The sequence below is a fragment of the Herpailurus yagouaroundi genome, unplaced genomic scaffold (genome assembly GCF_014898765.1).
Source record: "Herpailurus yagouaroundi ecotype Mexico unplaced genomic scaffold, PumYag 28, whole genome shotgun sequence".
Lineage (NCBI taxonomy): Eukaryota > Metazoa > Chordata > Mammalia > Carnivora > Felidae > Herpailurus > Herpailurus yagouaroundi.
Window position 1 is genome coordinate 126,393,851 of NW_024412376.1, and position 22,301 is coordinate 126,416,151.

At 42.4% G+C, this 22,301-nt stretch overlaps 1 protein-coding gene across 3 annotated transcripts in view; it reads left to right on the top strand.

Moving 5' to 3' along the window:
* Positions 1 to 22,301, top strand: part of USP46 (ubiquitin specific peptidase 46) — a 60,166-nt gene that overhangs the window by 24,930 nt on the left and 12,935 nt on the right. For all 3 annotated transcript variants that reach the window (XM_040483777.1, XM_040483794.1, XM_040483786.1), the window contains exons 3-5: positions 2,910 to 3,123; positions 4,795 to 5,024; positions 17,941 to 18,017. In XM_040483777.1, coding sequence (XP_040339711.1) covers positions 2,910 to 3,123; positions 4,795 to 5,024; positions 17,941 to 18,017 — 521 coding nt within the window. The remainder of the gene's footprint in view (positions 1 to 2,909; positions 3,124 to 4,794; positions 5,025 to 17,940; positions 18,018 to 22,301) is intronic.

Sequence of the window (22,301 nt, forward strand, 5' to 3'; positions counted from 1 at the left end):
TTATTTTATTTTATTTTTTTTAATTTTTTTTTTCAACGTTTATTTATTTTTGGGACAGAGAGAGACAGAGCATGAACGGGGGAGGGGCAGAGAGAGAGGGAGACACAGAATCGGAAACAGGCTCCAGGCTCTGAGCCATCAGCCCAGAGCCCGACGCGGGGCTCGAACTCACGGACCGCGAGATCGTGACCTGGCTGAAGTCGGACGCTTAACCGACTGCGCCACCCAGGCGCCCCTGGAGTTTTAAAAGTGTTACCAGCTCATCACCAGGAACTGTTTAACAATCAAACTTGATGCTGGTACTGAAAGCAGGGGTGGATTGTGAGGGGGAAGACTGGGACCAATTTATCTCCCAATTCCTAGGCCTCATCTTATCTGTGCTCAGCAATGCTGCCTTGCATGTGACCACACTTAGGCTCTGCTTCCTTGATGAGTTGGTTATGACTAAGTCGTTAGGCGATGTTACCCAATACCCTTGTGAGCTTTCTTCCTCACCTGATCCGTTCCCTCTGGGGTAAAGGTTTTCCACCTCATAAGCACCTCACAAGCACCTGGTTTTCTGGTACAACCGCTCTGAGCAGAATCTGTCAGTACCCAGGTGTAACAGCTAGTAATTTCCACTGGGGAAGCTAGAAGTATTCTCAGTGAACAAATGCCCCTTGTGGCATAATGGAAAGAACATTGGCTTTGAAGTAATATAGCCCTGAATTCTGCCTGTGCTGCTCACTAGCTGTGTGATCTAGAGCAAGTCACTGGGCCTCTTTGAGCCTCCATTTCTCCATCTGTAAATTGGACACCATAACGATATCTTTCTCTTGGGTTGTAATGAAGGATCAGTGAGCGAGCTCCTACTGAAGACCCTGACACAAGGCTGAGTCTTGTGAGACCCTGACACTCCGTAAACGTTAATTCCTTTTCCTTCCCAGAGTCATCCACTGGATCGGGGCCAAGCATTACTAAAGGGTGCCTAGGCAAAGGCGGATACACTGAGTCAAAGAGAAAAGGATGGAGGAAGGAAGGCTAAAGTACTAGAATATAGGGCATTCTGTTGGTGAAATACGGACTTCCAATTTAAAATGGTTTTTTTTAACATTTATTTATTTTTGAGAGACAGAGAGAGACAGGGCGTGAGCAGGGGAGGGGCAGAGAGAGAGGGAGACACAGAATCTGAAGTAGGCTCCAGACACTGAGTTGGCAGCACAGAGCCCGACGCGGGGCCCAAACCCATGAGCCGTGAGATCATGACCTGAGCCGAAGCTGGACACTCAACCGACTGAGCCACCCAGGCGCCCCTGGACTTCTAATTTTAATACAATTTTTTTAGCCATTATGCACAGGCCTCTGCTGAGCTCTATGAAGATAGTTGTTCAAGTTGTGGAAAATTCTGCCCTCGCTAGGGAAAATACAAACGAGGAAAAAAAGAATTAAGTCCATTTCCTAGTTTGTGGAAGCATCGTGAGATTACATTTATTAACAGCTTCATTTATGTTCACTTCAAATGGTAATTCATGAAAGCTCCAGCTTCTCTTTAAAAAGAGGTTTGTCTCCTATTACATAATTATGTCAAAGTAGATTAAAATATGTAAAAATAGGAAATGTTCTCTCTTAGCATACGTAGAAATGTCACATTAAGTATGGCGGAGCATCTGTCTCACCCTTGGGAAAATGACACACAAGCCAACAACCAATCTTGAGAAGATGTTCATGTTCTATTTTAATCTTACAAAGGATTTTGAAATCTATGTTATTAATCTTGTGGTTTCTTTAGATTTTTCCCTTTTTATTTTCCTCTCTGTGAAGATTCCTAAAGTGATAGTCTGGGCTGTGTTCTTCCACTGAGTTGGTGTCACAGTCTGTTGAAAACCACTGAGATGATGACTTTTTCCTTCTTTAATCATAATCTGAGTATCCGTGGTTTTTGACAGGAACAGAATATTAGGGTGTGAGTCCTAATGTGATTGTAGGAGACCAGGAACTGAGTGCCGTTGTGTTGGGACACTTATCATCATGGCAGAAAAAAGACTGAGGGTAACTCAGGAGTTGGAGGGGAAGAAGCTGGTGGGATGACCTAGGGAGGCACCTCTTTGCCCCATTGCTCTGGAGTAAGTGAGGACAGGGGGTCTGAAGCAATGCGCAGGGGCGCCAGAGTCTTGGGAGAGTAAGACTAAAACAAGTCCCCGTGTAGATGAGGCTGCTTCAGCTGACCAACTGGTTCTTTTTCTTGGATTCTTTCTGATTTGGATTTTTATTTTCCACCGTAGGAGTTTAGATATGTCGTAATGTGGCCTCTCTTATTTATTTAATTATTGTTACTTTTCAATATTTATTTGGAGAGAGAGAGAGACATACTAAGTGTGAGTGGGGTACGGGTAGCAAGAGAGGGAGACACAGAATCCGGAGCAGGCTCCAGGATCTGAGCTGTCAGCCCAGCGCCTGATGCAGGGCTCGAACCTGCGAACCATGAGATTATGACCTGAGCCGAGGCTGGTCGCTCTACTGACTGAGCCACCCAGGCACCCCCCTACAACATGGCCTCTCTTATTTAGCCAGCTGCTTTCCTTCGTCACCGTATTATGTCGAGTTTTCTTCTTTTCTTTTTAAGCACTAGAAGCTCTCCTTAGATTTTTTTTTTTTTTTTTAAATTAAGGCTGAGAGCTTCTTATCTATTTTAGGGACTTTCATGGGCTAGAGAGGCACCAGGCTGATATAAACCTGTATTCGTTTCCCTGTTGCTCAGATAGTCACTGGTGTGTGTGTAGAGTGGTTTGCTGGTTTTCTAACATGGCGAGCAGGCCTCCGATACTGGGAAATCTGGGCTGGCTCCTGGAGGGTGGGCTTCTCCCTCTTCCCACCGGAGGTGGCACGTCTCCAGACCATGAACTTGAACCATCCCTGTTGTCCTTTGTCAGTTCGGAAACACGTGCTACTGTAACTCCGTGCTTCAGGCATTATACTTCTGTCGGCCGTTCCGGGAGAATGTGTTGGCATACAAGGCCCAGCAAAAAAAGAAGGAAAACTTACTGACGTGCCTGGCAGACCTTTTCCACAGCATTGCCACGCAGAAGAAGAAGGTTGGCGTGATCCCACCAAAGAAGTTCATTTCGAGGCTGAGAAAAGAGAATGGTGAGTAATGTGTTTGAAGGTCCGAAAGAAGGAGTATTCATAGTTCTGTGTATCCTCAAAACGTACCTCCCCTCTTGCTTTTTTTCATGGGAAAATGGTCTGGCCAACTACTCATAAAGGCAGATATAATTCTCCTTTTCCACCACGTATACGTAAAATAAGACTGGATAAAAAATATGCTTACAAATTCGGACTTATCATTTCGTTTTGGAATCGTCTTTTTATTTGCCGTGCATCGGGAGGGGCTTTTTTCTGGATAGGACCCATGTAAGAGAAAACTTGCCCAAGGCAGCCTTCTAGGCCGGCACACTGATTGGAATAAATAAGTTGATGCAGTAATTGAATAAAATGGTACTCTTATAAAGTTGTCGTAAGTGATTAAAATAAATGTATATTCTCTAATTGGAGACTCTGCTCTTTTAAAAATAATACCTCTGATTTTTAAAAATAAAATTTTTTTTTAACATTTATTTATTTTTGGGACAGAGAGAGACAGAGCATGAACAGGGGAGGGGCAGAGAGAGAGGGAGATACAGAATCGGAAGCAGGCTCGAGGCTCTGAGCCATCAGCCCAGAACCCTACGCGGGGCTCGAACTCACGAATCGCGAGATCGTGACCTGAGCCGAAGTCGGACGCTCAACCGACTGAGCCACCCAGGCACCCCATAATACCTCTGATTTTTATGCCTGAGACAATTGAAGGATATTAAGTTGATATCTTTATATTATAAAAATGCCCGGCTGTCACCTGATTTTTTTTTTCTTCTGATTTTTTTTTTGTTTTGTTTTGTTTTTTGGGTTTTTTTTTTTTTTTTGGTTTTTTGGGGGGGGGGCGGGCCGTGGTGGTGGGGACTAGGTAATTCCAGAAGATTTGCATTGGTAATTTCTATGACTAGAAATAGTTGGTATGGCAACTTGTGTTTATCCTAGATTTCAGCCTTACTCCAACAGACTTGCACAGTTAATCAGATGTTTGTTTTATAAAGTCTCATTTAATTTGATTGCTGTCTCTTAACGTTGTTGTAGTTTATACGTGCCAGAATAAAAATAATGTGAGCAGGAGGCAGAGCGCCCCCGAGTCTTGTCGCGAACGTGATTAATAACGAAGTTTCACAGCTGCATTCGTCTCTTGATTGTCCCTACGGCAGGGAACAGCAGTAGGCTTCTGGAATCACTCGTATTTGGTTTCAGAACACTATCAGATAGACACATATATCCCTCATCTCCCATATGTGTTTCGTTTAAGCTGCTTCCAGTCTGGTCCAGGGCTTAATATGATCTTTGGGAAGAGACCCCTTTTGCTCTAGATAAATTGCAAAATGAATAATTGATCATTGGTGGTCACATCATATTAAATATTGATATTTTATCAGGGAACTTATCAAATAATTTCTTGGGTTTTTTTTGTAGAACAAATAAAAATTTTGGTAGCTTTTTATATACATGATGACTTTTAGGAGACATGGGAAATTTAGTTCTTGGTGGGTGGTGAGAAAAATGAACAAAATTCTTTTAAAATGTACCCATTAAAGTTGGAAAATAGAGATGAATATATGTGATACCTGTCCACTGGACACTTCAATATAGAAACTGAAGCGTGGTGTGTAAAATGGAGCATCGTGTTTGCTTTTCAAGAACCAGAGACTGAAACGATGACCTTCTCTTTTCCAGATCTCTTTGATAACTACATGCAGCAGGATGCTCACGAGTTTCTAAATTATTTGCTAAACACTATTGCGGACATCCTGCAGGAAGAGAAGAAACAGGAAAAACAAAATGGAAAATTAAAAAATGGCAACATGAATGAACCTGCAGAGAATAATAAACCAGAACTCACCTGGGTCCATGAGATTTTTCAGGGAACGCTCACCAATGAAACTCGATGCTTAAACTGTGAAACTGTGAGCATTATGAGGGCTTTCATGTAATTCGCTTGTGCGTACTTGTACAGGCCGTAGTGTGTGTGAGTGCATTGTCTGTGAGTGCAAGCACCTGGCACTTGTCTTCAGGATATGCAGACAGTTCTATTTATGTATATGAGCAAACTTGTGGAAGCGTGTCTCCATCCAAGATGTCTCAGCTGTGGCTAAAGTAGACTGATGAGGGAAAATCTCAAAACTTGGATGTCTTTGGATCATGGGCAGGCAGATTAAGGGTGCACATATTGAACAAACTAAGGGTGCACAAATTAAGGGTGCAAATTAAGGGTTAAACTAGATCTCCACCAGTTACCTTGAAAAGATTTTGCTCATGCGGAAGTCATGTGAGGCTTAGAACAGACCATCCCTCCAACTTGAAAGGAATCAGCTATGGGATGGTGAACTTGAAGTTGGAAGTCGGACTCGGCTTCTGATCCTGCTGCAGTTAGCTGGGTGTCTTTGGGGCGGGTCCCTCACAGCACTGTTGCAAGGGCTGGGTGGGTTCATCTGTCTGGAGGAGTCTGGCACATGGTGGGCACTTACTGTTAGTTGAATTTGAAGTCATGGTCTCCGGAGTGCGACTCAGGACATCACATTTGCTTGGTATATTTGACTTAACCCTATGAATGGTCTCATAATCGGGAAGTGAAAAGCTCAGCTCTAGAGCCGGGCTGCTGAGTTTGTTTGCTGGTTCTGCCATTCCTTAGTTATGGGACCCTGGGCGTATTATTCAGCCTCTCTATCTTCACTCTCCTCCTCTGTAAATTGGGGACGATGAGAGCACCTATGTCACAGGGTTGCGTGGCAGGGTGAAATGAGTTAACAGTTGGAAAGCACATAGGGCCATGCTTGGCATGTAGCAAATATGCAATAAATGTCAGCTGTTATTATTTACTATAACTGCTAACAACGTAGAAAGCCTCCGAGTTCATTAGGAATCTCAGAGTTTCTTCACATCATATGAAAAATTCTGTAGGATTGTGCATTTTTCTGGGGGGAGAGAGAGAGTCACTCTCATTAGTTTTTGCTAAGGGCTAGGACCCAGAAGTGGTTAAAAAATGTGGATTTAAGTGGGAGGTTCTTTGGGTTTTTTTGGCAGTCTTTCTTCTGTCCTTTTAAATAATTTTTGAATCAACATTCTGATCTGTTCATTGTAGAAACAACTAGAAAGCATAGCTAAGCAAAAAGAGAAAAGAGACTAAAAGTTACCAGTGATCTCCCTACCCAGAGATGATACATTTGTAACATTTTCTAAAAATTGTGATCACATTTGCCCAGAGAGAACCACTTGAACATTTTGAGATACATCCTGCCAAAACATTTTCTACACATACTTTTCTATCTAGAGATCTTTCCTCCCTCCCTTTCTCCTTCTGTCCCTTTATATTTTATATTCCAGTACAATCCAAATGAATACGGAAGTAGAATAGTAGAGTAAATCCCATATGAGTATTACTATGATTGTTAACACGTCGGCCTGTCTTGATCATTTCTTGTTTCATGCCTCCCCTACTCCCCCCCGACCCTTGCCAAACTGGTCATTTTAAAGCAAATCTCAGATAACATATCACTTCCTTTGTAGTTCCTTTACTACTTTGTTACAGATCTCTAGCAGGTAAGAAAAAACATTTTAAACAAAAGTACAATATTGTTATCACACCTAAAAAGAATTCCTTTAAATCGTTATTAACTTAGTGTTTAAGTTTCTCAGTTTGTCTTTTTTTTTCTTTTCTTTTTTTTTTAAGCAGTTGGTTAATTCACATCAGGATCCAAATGTCCACACACTGCATTCAGCCAGTATGTGTCTCAATCTATAAATTACCACCCACTGTTCCCCTTCCTTCCTTCTTTCCTTGCAATTTAGTTGTTGAAGAAGTCAGGTTTGTCTTGTAGAATTTCCCACATTCTGGAAGCATCCTGGGGTGTTAACAGGTATGGGAAAATGGCAGTATGTTTCTGCCATCCTGTTCTTTGTTCTTATTTAACCCTCCTATTTTATATTCCTTTTTCTTCCTTCTTTTATATCAATGAATTCTTCTCCCCCACCCAACCCCCCTTCTGCATCTATTGTATTGTTAGGGTTAAATTCTCTTAGAGGTTACTCTGGACTCCATGATATACATCTTTGCCTTAATTTTTTACCACTTTCTCAACATGGCTAGAACCTGTGGCATACTTCATCCCCTTTTCCTTCTTTTGTGTTACTGTTTTCTGATGACCTCATGAATTTTAGCATTTTACGTGTTTTAATCCATTGCAGTTTTTTATTCTTCTTGGTAATGTATTTTTAGAATACCTTCATGTCTTTTAAACATCAAAATTAGAGCTATATTGTAAATACTATAATCTGCAGATGTATAGTCTGTTTCTTTCCTTCTTCCCTCTTTTTAATAAGGGAGGATTCCTTGGTACCATCGCCACCTTACCTCTCGTGTCTGTTCTGTCATCAGGTTCTGTCTGTTGTATCTCTTTTTTTCTTTTATTTTTTTAAAGTTTATTCTGAGAGAGAGAGAGAGAGAGAGAGAGAGAGAGAGAGAGAGAGCAGGGGAGGGGCAGAGAGAGGGGGAGAGAGAGAATCCCAAGCATGCTCCGTACTGTCAGCACAGAGCGTTGTATTATTATTATTTAATTTTGATTTTATCTTATTTATGTAAGTAAATTTATTTATTTATTTATTTATTTATTTATTCATTTATTTATTTATTATTTTTTAATGTTTATTTTTGAGAGACATCGGGGGGTGGGGTGCAGAGAGGCAGGGGGACAGAGGACCTGAAGCAGGGCTCTGTGCTGACAGTGGAGAGCCCGGTGTGGTGCTCGAACTCACGAACCATGAGATCATGACCTGAGTCGAAGTCAGATGCTCATCTGACTGACCAGCTAGGAGCCCCAAAATGTTTATTTATTTTTGAGAGAGAGAGAGAGAGACAGACAGAGCATGAGCAGGGGATGGGTAGAGAGAGAGGGAGACACAGAATCTGAAGCAGGCTCCAGGCTCTGAGCTGTCAGCACAGATCCCGACTCAGGGCTCAAACCCACGAACTGTGATATCATGACCTGAGCCAAAGTCAGACATACAACCAGCTGAGCCACCCAGGCACTGCTCTTTTTAATCCTCTACTTCTCTCAGCCCCCACAATCACACCCTGGCTCAGGCCCCCTTAGCTCTTGGCAGGCGGTCTCAGTTAAATCGCAGTAACTTCCTATTGGGATTTTCTGCCTTTTCTCTTGCCTCCTGCATGTTACTGTCCTACTAACCTATAGCAGTCTATGGGTGCTTTGAGTGTTTGGTAGAACTTGCAACTTACTTTTGCATCCCTAAAGTGTATCATTCCATTTGGCTTGTTTTTTTTTTTTTTTTTTCTTGATATGAATGAAGTCATACAATATGTATTCTTTTGTGTACTGTTTTTTGGTTTTGCTTTGTTGTATCCCTGGTAAGATTCTTTTGTGTTGTTGCAGGATTCTTTAGTTCATTCATTTTCATCACCATATAGTATTCATTCCATTGTATGAATATACCACACACACACTTTACTAATTCATTTCACTCTTGGTGCATATTTGGTTGTTTCCAATTTGGGGCAACTCTGAGCAATGCTGCTGTGAACCTTACAGTACATATAATCTAGTGGATGTAAATCTCTCTCTTTCTCTCTTTCTCTCTCTCTCTCTCTCTCTCTCTCTCTCCCCCCCTCCCCCTCTCTCTCCCCCTCTCTCCCTCCACACACACGCACACACACACACACACACACACACACACACACGTATATGTATGTATATATCTATGTATTAATCATATGGTATGCTAATCAGAAAATGTTAAATCCCCAAAATGGTTGTACCATTTTACACATCCAGTATATGACCATTCTCCTTTCTCCACATTCTTGTCTATATCTACTATCCTTTGAGAGAGCCATCCTTAGATGGCTTCACTTTGGATAATACAGTGACTATGTAGCTGAATACTCTTTTATTACCCTCCCCCCCCCCCAACCCACCTCACATCTGCTATGCAAAGGCACAGATATTGAGGATATAATGAGAGCCTTGCCTTTCTGGAACTTTCAACATGGAAGACAGGCATTAATAACAAAATAAGTAATTACTTTTGCAATTAAGATTATAAAATGCTGTGAAGGAGAAGTACCAGATACTCTGCGAACTTATGCTACATGAACCAGAACAGTGGGGCATCACATGTCTTCATTTAGCCAGGAAGCCTGCAGCAGACGGTGTGGCTGGTCTGGTCCTTTTGGTTATCTTTGACATTAACACGGTTACTAAATCTGTCTTGTGGAAAACTAAGTGAGAGTTTTCAGGAAGGCTCAGATAATAGGCTTAGTCACATTTGTAGTTTCTTTTTTTTTCTTTTTGTCTGTGAACAGTTATTTGAGCCCAACAAATGCAAACACCGCACTCTCAGACATTTGTATGGCAGTAACTATCACTTAGCCTGTTATTTCCTAAAGGGTTACCATAGATGTGATGCCTATGCCCAAAGATACCCTTCAGAACTTTTGGGTGATGGGTGCCTGGGTGGCTTAGTCGGTTGGGCGTCTGACTTTGGCTCAGGTCATGATCTCACGGTTTGTGGCTTCAAGCCCTTTGACGGGCTCTGTGATGACAGCTCAGAGCCTGGAGCCTGCTTTGGATTCTGTGCCTCCCTCTCTCTCACTGTTCCTCCCCTGCTCGCACTGTGTGTGTCTCTCTCTCTCTCAAAGGTAAATAAAGATTAAAAAACAAATTAAAAAAAAAATTTGGGGTGAGACCAAATTTGTTTGGGATAATGGGATTCTAATTATATAACCATTATACTTGGTGGAAGTGAATGTGAATGTGTGAGTGTATCGTTTTGTTTTGTGTTGTTTTTGTGTGAGTGTATCTTTATGGAGGATGGCACACTCTGAAAAACCTGTGTTTTTTAAAAAGGGATTCGATTTGTGGCAGGAGTTTTCTGTGGAGTTCCTTAGGTGGTCACCTTCATTTCATAGATCCTTTAACTGGATGGGATCCTAGGAGTCATCTAATCCTTCCCTACCAGTGCCCGAGTCCCTTCTGTGACATCGTAGCCAGTTGGTCACCAGCATCTGCTTGGACTCTGTCCAGAGATGGGGAACTCAATCTTCCCAGCAGTGCATTCCATTTTTAGAAAGCTTTAATTGTTAGAAAAGCCCTCTACTTTCTAAGAAAATACAAAGCCTGCAGGCTTTTTTTTTTTTTTTTTTTTTTTTTGTCGTGGTCATCATGTCGTAGTCGTCGTTGTTGTAAAATGTTGAGGACTTAGTGTAAAAGAAGACCTAACTTTTAAGTTTTCCTTCACTGGCTGAGAAATAGGGGGCAGCCTTTGAGTAAGGTCCTCTGCCCAAGGCAAGCAGCCTTTAGATGGTGCTTGAGTCACATTTGTGAAATCTCACAGTGGGATTCCACTGCACTAGATCCTAAGCGGCAAATGAGCCCCTGGGGGAGCAGGGAGGGAGCCTTGCCGTTGTAGCCACCTCAGCCAATTGTGCAAAAAACTCTTTGTGCCGGCTTTCATGCTTTTAGAAAACAGTGATTGTTTTTTTTCTTGGTCTTACCCTTTGAATGTTGCTTGTGATTGCAGTGCAAAATGTCAACTGTGAGATTTATGGAGACAAATCGTTTCCCTCTTCAATAGACTTGGAGAAACTGTTTTAAGGGGGGTAATTCAGTGCAGACTTTCCCAGATAACCTTGATCTAGGCACTTCAGAATTGCAGCATGGGGATTTTCCAGCCTAGTCTCAGCGCTCCTTTGGTTGTCCTTTGCTTGGTTTATAAGATTTGCTGGGCCATTTGGAGCTTAATTTTGTTGGTGTTAATTTCCCCCCTTTCCATTTAAGCTGAGGTTTTGCTTTGCAAACTGGTGGTTTTTAGTGCTTCTCGGGGGCTTTAAGGCACATTTATATCTGTCGCTGGAGCCAAAAGGGTGTCTAAAGAACTGCTTTATTAAGTACCAATCGTACGGCTCCTTCTTGCTTATTTGCAGAGGTTAACACTGATTCAGTAGAGCTTCTGAGCTGTTCTGTAAGAGGAGGAGTTGGGGTGGGTGGTGCGGCCAGGTGACATCACTCACTGGTGCTTCTGAGTCCCTCAGGTGGGCTTTTGTCACCACTTTTCCCAAGCCCACTGCTTTGGCACTGCTCTAAGGTAGCACATCTTCAGTTCCTGGCCGATGGGCGTCGAATAGCCCCCTGGCCTTTACCACCAGGCCAAGGAGAGGCATCTGGGGACTCGAAGCGCATTTGAATATGATGTTAATTACTTAGAGCCCTTGGAAAGCTCCTAATTTATATGTATACCTTATATATTAATTTGTTTTATGAATTGATTTGTGATTTGTTAAAACGAAGAGCAGGTAGGGTCACTTAATTTTCCTAGATACCTTTTCAACTAGTTTTCGGGGAACTCCATGCCCAGAACTAGGGGAGAAGAAAGGAGAAGAAGATGTAGCCTGTGCTTGCTGAGAGTATTGGAGCCTTAGTGACATATATGTTTCCTTGGAGACAAGCTGTATTTTCACTTAGACCAGAATGAGATCCTTGTGTGTGGGAAGAAAATGGTTTCATTATCTGGCAGCTTTCTGGGAAGATAGAAAGGGGAAAAAAAAAAAATTTGCTTGATCACCCATTGCTTTTGAGTATGTCAGTCTGAGTCAGAGGGAAGAAGAATCCTGATGGAAGTGGTTTAGAGCCATTTTTTCATATTCCCCACGGGGTTGATCTACCTGAGCAGTGCTTTCTCACACTGTAAATTCTGGAAGCAGGTTACACTGGGAATTGGGAAAGTTACAGTAAGCTTCTTAATTTCATTAATTAGGCTTGTACCTTTGTCCCCTCCCTAAAATAATTAAGTAGAGAAAAGATTGGCATCCAGCAGGAAACCATGTTTCTTTGTTTTTGCCCCCTTCAAATAAAAGCTTTCTTAGAACCTGATCCTCCCTCTCTAAATGATGTATGATTTCAGTTAGCCGTAAATCCGTTTATTTTCTCCCAGACAAGGACCATTTAGGTTTAAAAAGTTTTACTAATTTAAAAAGAAAAATGCAATACCTGTGGATTATTATTATTATTTATTTTTTGCAAATCATACACAGGCATGTTTAAAATGAAAATCAGGGGCGCCTGGGTGGCGCAGTCGGTTGAGCGTCCGACTTCAGACAGGTCACGATCTCGCGGTCCGTGAGTTTGAGCCCCGCGTCAGGCTCTGGGCCGATGGCTCGGAGCCTGGAGCCTGTTTCCGATTCTGTGTCTCCCTCTCTCTCTGCCCCTCCCCCGTTCATGCTCTGTCTCTCTCTGTCCCAAAAATAAATAAACGTTGAAAAAAAAAATTTAAAACAAGCAGAAAAGATAGTCCCTGCTCTTTTGTTTACTAAGATGCACATTTAAACCTATACATTTCCCTTTACTGCCTTAGCTAGATCCCACAAATTCTGATTTTTCTTTGTCATTAGTTGAGAATATTTTCTAATTTCTCTTGTGCTTTTGTCCCTTTGATCCATATATTACTTAGAAATGTGCTGTTTAACTTGCAATTATTTAGGATTTTCCTGGACACCTTCATTTTATTGATTCAAAATTCAATTCTCTGTGGTTAACGGGAAGATAGCCTGTATCATTTCAGTCTTTTAAAATTAATGTGACATGTTTTGTATCCTAACATATGGTCTGTCCTGGTAAATGTGCTTGAAAACGAGTCTCTCAACCTTGGAACTATTCATATTTAAAGTCAGATAACTCTTTGGGTGCTACCCTGTGTATCATGGGATGTTTAACAGCATCCCTGGCTTCTACCTGCCAGATGCCAGTGGCATTCCCCAAGATGTGACAGCGGAAATGTGTCCAGATGTTGCCAGATGTTCCCGGGAAGGAAAAGTTTCTCTTGCTGAGAACTACTGGGTTGAACAGAATATAGATATTGCAGTTATTGGATACATTATTCACATAACAGGGTTCTTCACATTTTCTATGATTTTCTTGATTTTCCTGCCTAACCTTTCTATCAGCTGCTGAGAAAAGGGGTTTAAAATATCTATGATTATGGGGTTATTTTATTTCTTCCTCTAATTCTGTCAGCTTTTGCTTCATAAGTCTTTTACTTTTTAAAAAACTTTATTGAGGTATAACTTGTGTGCCGTAAAGTTCATCCATTCAGTAATTTTTAAAGTAATTTGGTGAGTTGCGGTGCCTGGGTGGCTCAGTCGGTTGAGCATCCGACTTTGGCTCAGGTCATGATCTCGCGGTCCGTGAGTTCAAGAGCCTCGTCAGGCTCTGTGCTGACAGCTCAGAGCCTGGAGCCTGTTACCGATTCTGTGTCTCCCTGTCTCTCTGCCCCTCCCCCACTCATGCTCTGTCCGTCTCTGTCAAAAATAAACATTAAAAAAAATTTTTTTTAAGTAATTTGGTGAGTTGTGCAGCAATCATCATAATCTGGTTTTAAAGCATTTCTGTCACACTAGTAAGATCCCTTGTGTACCCAGCAATTAATCTCTGTTGCAAGCCCCAGGCCACCACTGATGTTTAATGTAATTATTGGTGTGGTTGAGTTTGGGGCTCCCATTTTATTATTTGTTTTCCATTTATCTCCCCTCAGTTTTTTATTCTTCTGTTCCTCCTCTGCTTTAAAGAAAAAAAAAAGTATTTTAATACATGTATATGTTGAGTATATGTACATATACTCATATGTTCATATATGCTTATATGAACAATTCCATTTTAATCTTCCTCTTAGTGTGCACTTGTGTGTGTATTGTGGTTTGGTTGTTTCTCTAGAGATTACAATATATAATCTTTACTTTTCACAGTCCACTTGCGATTAATAATGTCACTGTGCACATAAAACATAGCTTGTTACTGTACAGGCATATTCCTTCCGCCTACCCCCACCATACCTTGTCCTTATGCTGTAGTTGTTATATGTTTTACATTTATGCACATTATAAACCCCACAGGGCAATGTCAAAATTACTGTATTTTTTTTAATGTTTGTTTTTGAGAGAGAGAGGGAGTGGGCAAGGGACAGAGAGAGGGAGACAGAAAATCTGAAGCGGGCTCTGCGCTGAGAGCAGAGAGCCCGACGTGGGGCTTGAACTCGTGAACTGCGAGGTCACGACCTGAGCTGAGGTCGGACGTTTAACTGAATGAGCCTCCCAGGCGCCCCCAAAATTATTATTGATGCTCTTCACTCTGTCTTGAGGCTCTGGATTTCCATCTGGTATCATCTCCCTTCGGCCTGAAGAACTTCCTTTAGCCTTTGTTGCAGTGCAGGTCTGTAAATAATGAATTCTCTTTATTTTACCTTCATTCTTGAAGGATCTGTTTTGGACTCTAAGAGTTCTGCGTTGACAGTTTTTTCTTTTAGCACGTTGAAGATGTTGTTCCACTGTCTCTGGCCTCCGTAATATCTGATGAGAGAGCAGCTTCCAATTGAATCATTCTTTTGTAATGTGTCATCTTTCTGTAGATGTTTTTAAAATTTGCTTTTTACCTTTGGCTTGTAATGGTTTGACTGTGATGTGCCTTGGCTGGCCTTCTCTGTATTTATCCTACATGGTCTTTGTTGAGCATCTTGAATCTATAAATGTATATCTTTTACCCAATCAGGAAATATTTAGCCATTATTTTTTAAATGGCTTTTCTGCCCTATTCTCTCTCCTTCCTTCTGGGACTCCAGTTATATGTATGATATTTTCTAACAGTTCTCTGAGTATCTGTTAATTTTTTATTCCAATCTTCTTTTTCTTTATTCTTCTCATTGGGTAATTTTCATTGATTTGTCTTCAAATCCACTTTTTCTTTCTTCTGTCATCTCCGGTTCATTGTTAGGTCCATCTCGCATATTAATTTTTCAGTTCTGGAATTTCCATTTGATTCCTTTTTTTCTTATTTCTCTGCTGAGATGTCTTGGTTTTTTTCATTCATTGTGAGTATATTTGACTTTACTGAGGATAGTTAGAAGAGCTTCTTAAAAATTCTTACCTGCTAAAAAAAAAATTCTTGTCTGCTAATTTTAACATCTGCGTCATCTAAGGATCGGTGTTAGTTGTCTTAAGAATGTCTCCCATTTTCCTGGTTCTTCACACACATTGTAAGTTTGAGTGATATCTAGGACACTAAGGATGTAAAATTTGAGAGTCCTTGGGTTCTATTATTTTTTCTTCAGTGATTATCGTGTTTCTTGAACTTCAGCAGGCAGTTTTTCTTGGTTGGACTCCCAACTACCGATCCAACGACAGCCACTTGAATCTTGGGTCAGCCCTTTTGTCTGTAGCCGAGTTGCTGAGAGTGTATCCTGTGCATAATGTGCTCAGGAGTCAGGCAGAGATGAGGACAGACAGAGTCGGGGATACCTTCCCAGACTCATTCCCTTCTTGCCAGTAGACATGGCTTCCCAGATTCAGTTTTCTGGTTCCAAAACCAAACAGACTGCATTTGTTTCCCAGATAAAGGCTGTGAAACCATAAGGTTATTGTATACAACTGTCCTCCTTCGGGTACAGACTTCCCTGTGTTTATTCTCTTAACACTTTCAGGTAGCTTCTTTTATTTATAGTTCTCTGAGCTTTATATAGTTTTCTGGAGGAGTGTTGAAATCATAAGATTTTAGTCATTACTAGAGCCAGTCTTGAACTTTCATTTTAGTGAGGGAGTCAGACAATTAAAAAAAAATACAAATAAAACATTTATACTGTGATGAAACAGTTGTATCAGTTATCTATTGCTTTGTTACAAACCACCCCAAAACTGAGACTTAAATCAACTCTTGTTCATTGTAATTCATTCAACTGTGGGTTGGCTGAGGGTCACCTGATCCAGGCTGGACCTGGCTGAACTCGGGTGTTTCTGTTTCAGCTGACTCACTTGTATGTCTACAGGCTAGCTACACATTTTGTTCTAGCCTGGTCTTGTCTGGGGCACCTTAGTGAGAACAGCTCTCTTCCATGGGTCAGTCTCTCATCTTCTTCCTGGGGATGGTGGGCTACCCTGGGCTTATCTTTCTTATGGCGATGACAGAAACGAAGTGAGCGATTTCATAAGTCCTTGTTCAAGCTTCTGCTCATAACGTGTCCTCTAATATCCCACTGGCCAAAGCATTCAGATGGCTGAACTCAGAATCAAGGATAGGGAAGCTTGTCTCTTGATGGGAGGATCTGTAAAGGCATGGCGAAGAAGCCAGTATAGGCAGTGGTGAAGATCTGGGGCTTTTTATGCATCCTACCATAGCAGTAACAAGTGCCATTAAAAAAAAAAAAAAAAAAAAAAAAAAAAAAGGGCAGAATGACATAGTGTGTGTATATGTAGAAGGGCATGTATATGTGTGTAGATGTATATGTGCCTTTTTTATACAAAATTGGAATTAGCCTATAGATGGTAGTATAGCCTACTTATTCATTTAACGTGGTACGCACCATGCAGTAAACCTTTGCCAGCTCTTAGACCATGTTAGGCCATTTATAGTTTCTGTACCCCTCTCCGACTTAGTGACTGTTTCCTTTTTTTGTTTTTTTTTGTAAGTTTATTTATTTATTTTGAGAGAGAAGGAGCACAAGCACGGGAGGGGCAGGGATAGAGAGGGAGACAGACTCCCAAACAGGTTCCGTGCTGTCAGCGTAGAGCCTGACATGGGGCTTGAACTCCTGAACCGTGAGATCATGACCTGAGCCGAAATCAAGAGTTGGACACTTAACCGACTAAGCCACTCAGGTGCCCCGACTTTTACTTCTGAAAGCACTTTACGTGTGTTGTTTTATCCTTACGACAGCCCTATGAAATTGATGTTCTTACTGTCCCCACTTTACAGATGAGGAAACTGAGCTACACCGAGGCTAAGTGGCCTTAAGTCGTCCACTGCATGGTGGCAGAGACAGGATATGGAACTGGAAAGTTCATATCCTGCCTCAGTACCCTTCCTTGTGTATACTAATGGAAATATAAAAGATGGTGCCCACCCTCTGAATATTTCTGTAGAGAATGGCCTAACGGTAGAGTGTTGGGTCATAGGGTAAATGTCACACTTAAAGGAGTGTTTTCTCATTTGGTTGCCAATTGGCAGAACACTTCAAGGTTGTTGCTGAGCTAGTTTGCTCCTCCCACTGCCAGAGAGTAAAACGCCAGGCTGCCAGTGAACTTCTGGCAAGTGCAAGCACTTACTCGGTGAGCTTGGATAGGTACGAGAGCCAGGATTGGTGTGGTGTGAACCGTAGGGGCTGACAAACAGCTGGGCCAGGGAGCCAGCCCCCGAGAGCAGGCCGCAGCACGGGGCCCGTGTGAGCCAGGGCCCCTGGCCAGCTCCGGGCCCAGCTGTTACCACAGACAGCACAGGGCTCTGCAAATGATGGCCACTTCCCAAGCTGAGAGACAGGTGCACGTGCCGTTAGTGTGACTGTCCAGCCCGGCTCACACTAGGCTCCCTGGCCCCAGACACAGTTTGGATGACGAGGCGCAGCAGCGAGTGATTTCAAGGGATTGGCAGTTAGCCTCATGAAGAGGTGACCCTCTGAGCCGGGGGTTTTCAAAGTCTCTTGTCCTTTCTCCACTTCCGTTTTTATCATTGTGCCAGTCTTGGCCATGCGGGTGTTTATTTGATAACTTCCTACTTTGAAATGATGGGGAAAATGAATAGAGAGGAAGAGACATCTGGTTGAGTGTTCACTGCTAAGAGTTCTAGATCAAGGCTGGAATGGGACCGTGGGTAAATTGAGAATTTGCGATTTTCTCCAGGTCGTCTTCAGCGTAGCTGGTTGCCAGCGAGTGTACAAAACCGTACGTGGCTGTTTCTGCAGTCGTGGGGTTTGGTTGCCTAGGAGCATTCAAAATTTTATCTATGTCTATTATGTATTTTGTACCTAATACTTTTTTTTTTTCTTATTTTGCTTCAGGTTAGTAGCAAAGACGAAGATTTTCTTGACCTCTCTGTCGATGTGGAGCAGAATACATCTATTACCCACTGTCTGAGGTAACCTCATGAATTCTGACTGTGATCTGAGATTTGGATCAGACCGGTAAATAAGTTGGGGGGGGAAGGGGGGAGGCGGGGAATCCTGTATTTCCTCAGGAGGTAATCTTCCTTTCTGTTAAACCCATATAATCCTATTATTTTCTGTTTCTTCTTTCCCAAGAGAGATTAAAAATAAATATATGTGGTCTAGAGAAGGATCCTGCTGAGAAGAAAGAGGATCAAGTGGAAGTCATTAGTCATTAAGTTTAAAAATAAGTTTTAGTCTTTAACACAGATGTGGGCTTTCGGCTTTCATCAGTTTCTCTCTCTCTCCTCTTTGTCTCCTTGACACAATCACACAACTAATAAATGCTGCACATACCTACCATTACCCTTTTTTTTGCTTTTTGGTTTTTTTGTAAGCTAATATTAAAAATTATGTACTTTTGAGTGGAGACCCGGTGAGGGGAACTGCCTCTCCTCCACCTTTCGGCATTCTGTGGAGATCATTAATAGAAGGAATTCTTCCTTGTTAGGGTTGAGAGAAGGTACGAGCCTGGAATGCAGGAACAGCTCATGTCCAGGGTTCCATGCGTGTCGTGTATTGACTTGAACATTGGAAATGTGCCCAGAGTTGACACGGAGACACGATTCCCTTTTCCCTACTCCATCCCTTCTTTCCTGTCCTGTTTTCAGTAGGTCGGGAGGGCTTAGCAGCAGCCCAGCCCTGCTATAGCCACTAGGCATGGAGGAGTGAGTGGCAGACACATTCCGGGCCCTCACAGCACTTGCATCCTGGGGGGGATCCACAGGCAACGATTGGTGCCTCGAAGAAATTTAACAGGTCCACAGAGTGCGTGGTCATGGGGGTGCCAGTGTAGATAGACCTCGTGGTCAGGGCAGGCTTCCCCGTTGCTCAGGAGCCCAGAGCTCTGAGACATTTTATAGTGTCTAACGAGGCACTGTTGATTTTTACCAATGGTGATTGGGTGGCAGAGGTGTTAGTCCAGGTTACTTGGAACCTTTTAGAAGGATAGGTTAAGGGGACTCGCTGTGGTGGTTGGCTGTTAGAAAGTCATCTTGCGGGGCAAAGGCACCAACGTCAACATGGGAGAGTTTCTTGCTTCATCTGGGTTTCATGTTTTGTGTGAGCGGGTGGGGAGCTGATTGCTTTCTGATTTCCCAGGGCCCCAGGTTCCCCTCCGCTCCCCCATGAGTGACCAGTTACCCAGCACTTCCTGTTGGTGTGGCCCACCGGCCCTTGTGTCCAAGTGCCTTAGGCCCAGATGTCTAGGACAGGTGTGTTAACTCTTTATTTGCAAAGTGTTTTGTAGGCCAGGGTGGCCTCTTTCTTCTGAATGGTTCTGTTTATAGCATGGGTTCCTAATATTCCTGTGACAAGAAGCCATTTTTTATTTCCCCAAGGTCTTATGATCACAGGGAGTGGGGAAAGTTATGATTTTGCCAACGTCAGTTGCAGACAAAGGACTGGGAGGAAAGGTATCACTTGCCCATCCCGCCCCTTTTTATTTTTTTTACGTTTATTTATTTTTGAGAGGGAGAGAGACCACAAGCAGGGAAGGTGCAGAGAGAGAGGGAAACACAGAAACCGAAGCAGGTTCCAGCCTCTGGGCTGTCACCACAGAATCAGGGCTGTCAAACCTACAAACCCTGAGATCATGACTTGAGCCCAAGTCAGACGCTTAACCACCTGAGCCACCCAGGCGCCCCTCATTCCCCGCCTCTTTTTTTTTTTTTTTTTTTAAACAAGTGGGCGTTAGGGAGCATTTGGAGTTAGATTGACTGCTTCCCCTTCCTTCTTAGAAATTCCTGGGCTGCTCAAAAGGGCAGATGGCAGTGGCTGTAGCTTTGAGATCTCAGTCAACCAGCTAGAGGAGGGCTAACTTGTTATAATTTTAATCTTTGGGGAACCTTGTTATAAAGAAATGTAACCCAGATTTACGTTTCTATTATTACCATTATTATTTTGAGAAATGTATATGTTAGTCATGCATACCTGATGTAGAGGTGTTTGGAGACGTTAAAGCTGGGATGGATGAGCATGAAATAGCTTCAGAATGCCTTTTTAAACATTAGATTCCCATCCGATTGGGCTTTCCGGGCTGATATTCCCGAATTGCCTGCCCTGCCGCCATTTTACATCATCCCTAAACTAGACCTTGACTGACTTCCCCACACCTGCCCTCACACAGGCAGGTCTGACATCACCCCCACGACAGGAAGACAGGCCCTGCCACGCCCACCCTCCCCTACCCTCCCCCTCCCCCTCCCCCTCCCGGAGAGTATTGTGCTGGGAGTGGCGGCTTTCTCACCTGCCCCAGAGGAGTGAAGCCGGGAGCCAAGGCCCCAGGGGAATAAATGATACCAGCTGATCGTTAGCATTTTCTGTCTGAGACAAGGGAGAAGGAATGATTACAGATCTTGATCTTTTGGGCCCCATTCATGGTTTAATTTCGTTTGCATTCTTAAAGGTTTGTTTTTAAAATTAGAACTATGAGTTTTCTTTTTATGTTTGCACCTCTTCTGATATTTTATCTTTCCTTCATTTTGACGGCCAAAAAAAAGAGTTAAAAATCAAGCTAAAATTGTAGGACTTTTTTTTAATGTTTGTTTATTTTTGAGAGAGAGAGAGAGCGCGCGCGCGCGCGCGCATGCGTGGGGGAGGGGCAGCGAGCGAAGGGGACCGAGGCTCTGAAGTGGGCTCTGTGCTCTCAGCTGGGAGCTCCACTTGGGGGAGGGGGGGCTTGAACCCAGGAGCTGTGAGATCATGACCTGATCCGAAGTAAGACCCCTAAAATTATAGGATTTGAATGTAGGGCCTTTGCCACCTCCTTTCAAGGGACTTTAGATGACCGATTACAGTGTGTTTTCACTGCTTTTGTTGCAGAGAAATGATGAAATAAATAGTGGTTCTATTCAGGGTACAGGCCTACGGAAGCCATTAAATCCATACTGTAACTGACCTATATTCCAACTATTTCATATGTCAGTGCCTTGTCTTAGGCCCGGGGAGCCTTCAGTATCAGAAGTGAATACCAAGATAGTTTTTTCTTCTTTTGAAAAGTTCAGGGATGGCCTCAGGCAAAAACTTCAAATACGTGACGTTTATCTTAATTACCCTTCTATGGCCTTTTGGGTAGTTTTTGTCTTTCACTTCAGTGCCTTAGTCTCCCCTGTGGCTCCTTTACAGAAACCTTCTCGAAACATTCCACTCTCTGAAGCACCTTTTTTCCCTTCCCCTGTCCTCCTCTCATATTAAATGTCCGTTCTTCCAGTGCTGCCGAGGTCAGCTGGGAGGAAAGTAGCTTTTCATTCTCCCGTAGCTGTTTTAAAAATGTATCCTCTCTAAAACGAATTATTTTTCTACTTCTTTTGGAAAATTTCTTTTAAGTACTAAGTCCATAGATCTCCTGTCCCCACCACACATCCATTGCTGCATGCTTGTTTATTGGTTTCTCTGTTTTGTTTCTCTGACCTGTATTGGGTTATTACTGATATAAAGTATTTTCTAATAGTTGACATCTAAGTGTTTCTTGTGGATTTCTTTTGTCAGTCTTCTTTAATACTCTGTTCATTGGTTCTCAAACTTTGGTGTGTATGAAAATCACCTTGGGGAAGTTTATAAAAATAGGGGCCTAGCCAGTATTCAACTTCAGTGAACCCAGGCCTCTCTCTCTCCCTCTTTTTTTTTTTTTTTTTTTTCCTTTTCAGAGCCAGGGCCCAACAATGATTTATTTGTTTTGGGCATCATATTCTTTTTTTTTTTTTTTTTTTTTTTAATTTTTTAATTTTAATTCCAGTATAGTTCACATCTAGTATTATATTAGTTTCGGGTGTACAATATAGTGACTAAGCAATTACACAACACCCAGTGCTCATCACAACACTTGCACTCCTTAACCCCCATCACCTATTTCACCCAGCCCCCCACCAACCTCCCCTTAGTAACCATCAGTTTGTTCTCTGTAGTTGTGTCTTTTTTTCCTTCCTTTGTTTTGAGTGAAATCATGTGGTATTTGTCTTTTTTGACTTACTTCGCTTAGCATAATACACTCTAGCTCCATCCATGTTGTTGCAAATGGCAAGATTTCACTCTTTTTTATGGCTGAATAATATTTATGGCAGAAATACACACACACACACACACACACACACACACACACACCCCATATCTTCTTTATCCTTCATCAATCGTTGGACCCTTAGGCTGCTCCCATAATTTGGCCCTGGCCATATTCAACTTCAGTGAGCCTTGGCCACTATTTTTAATTAATTTTCTTG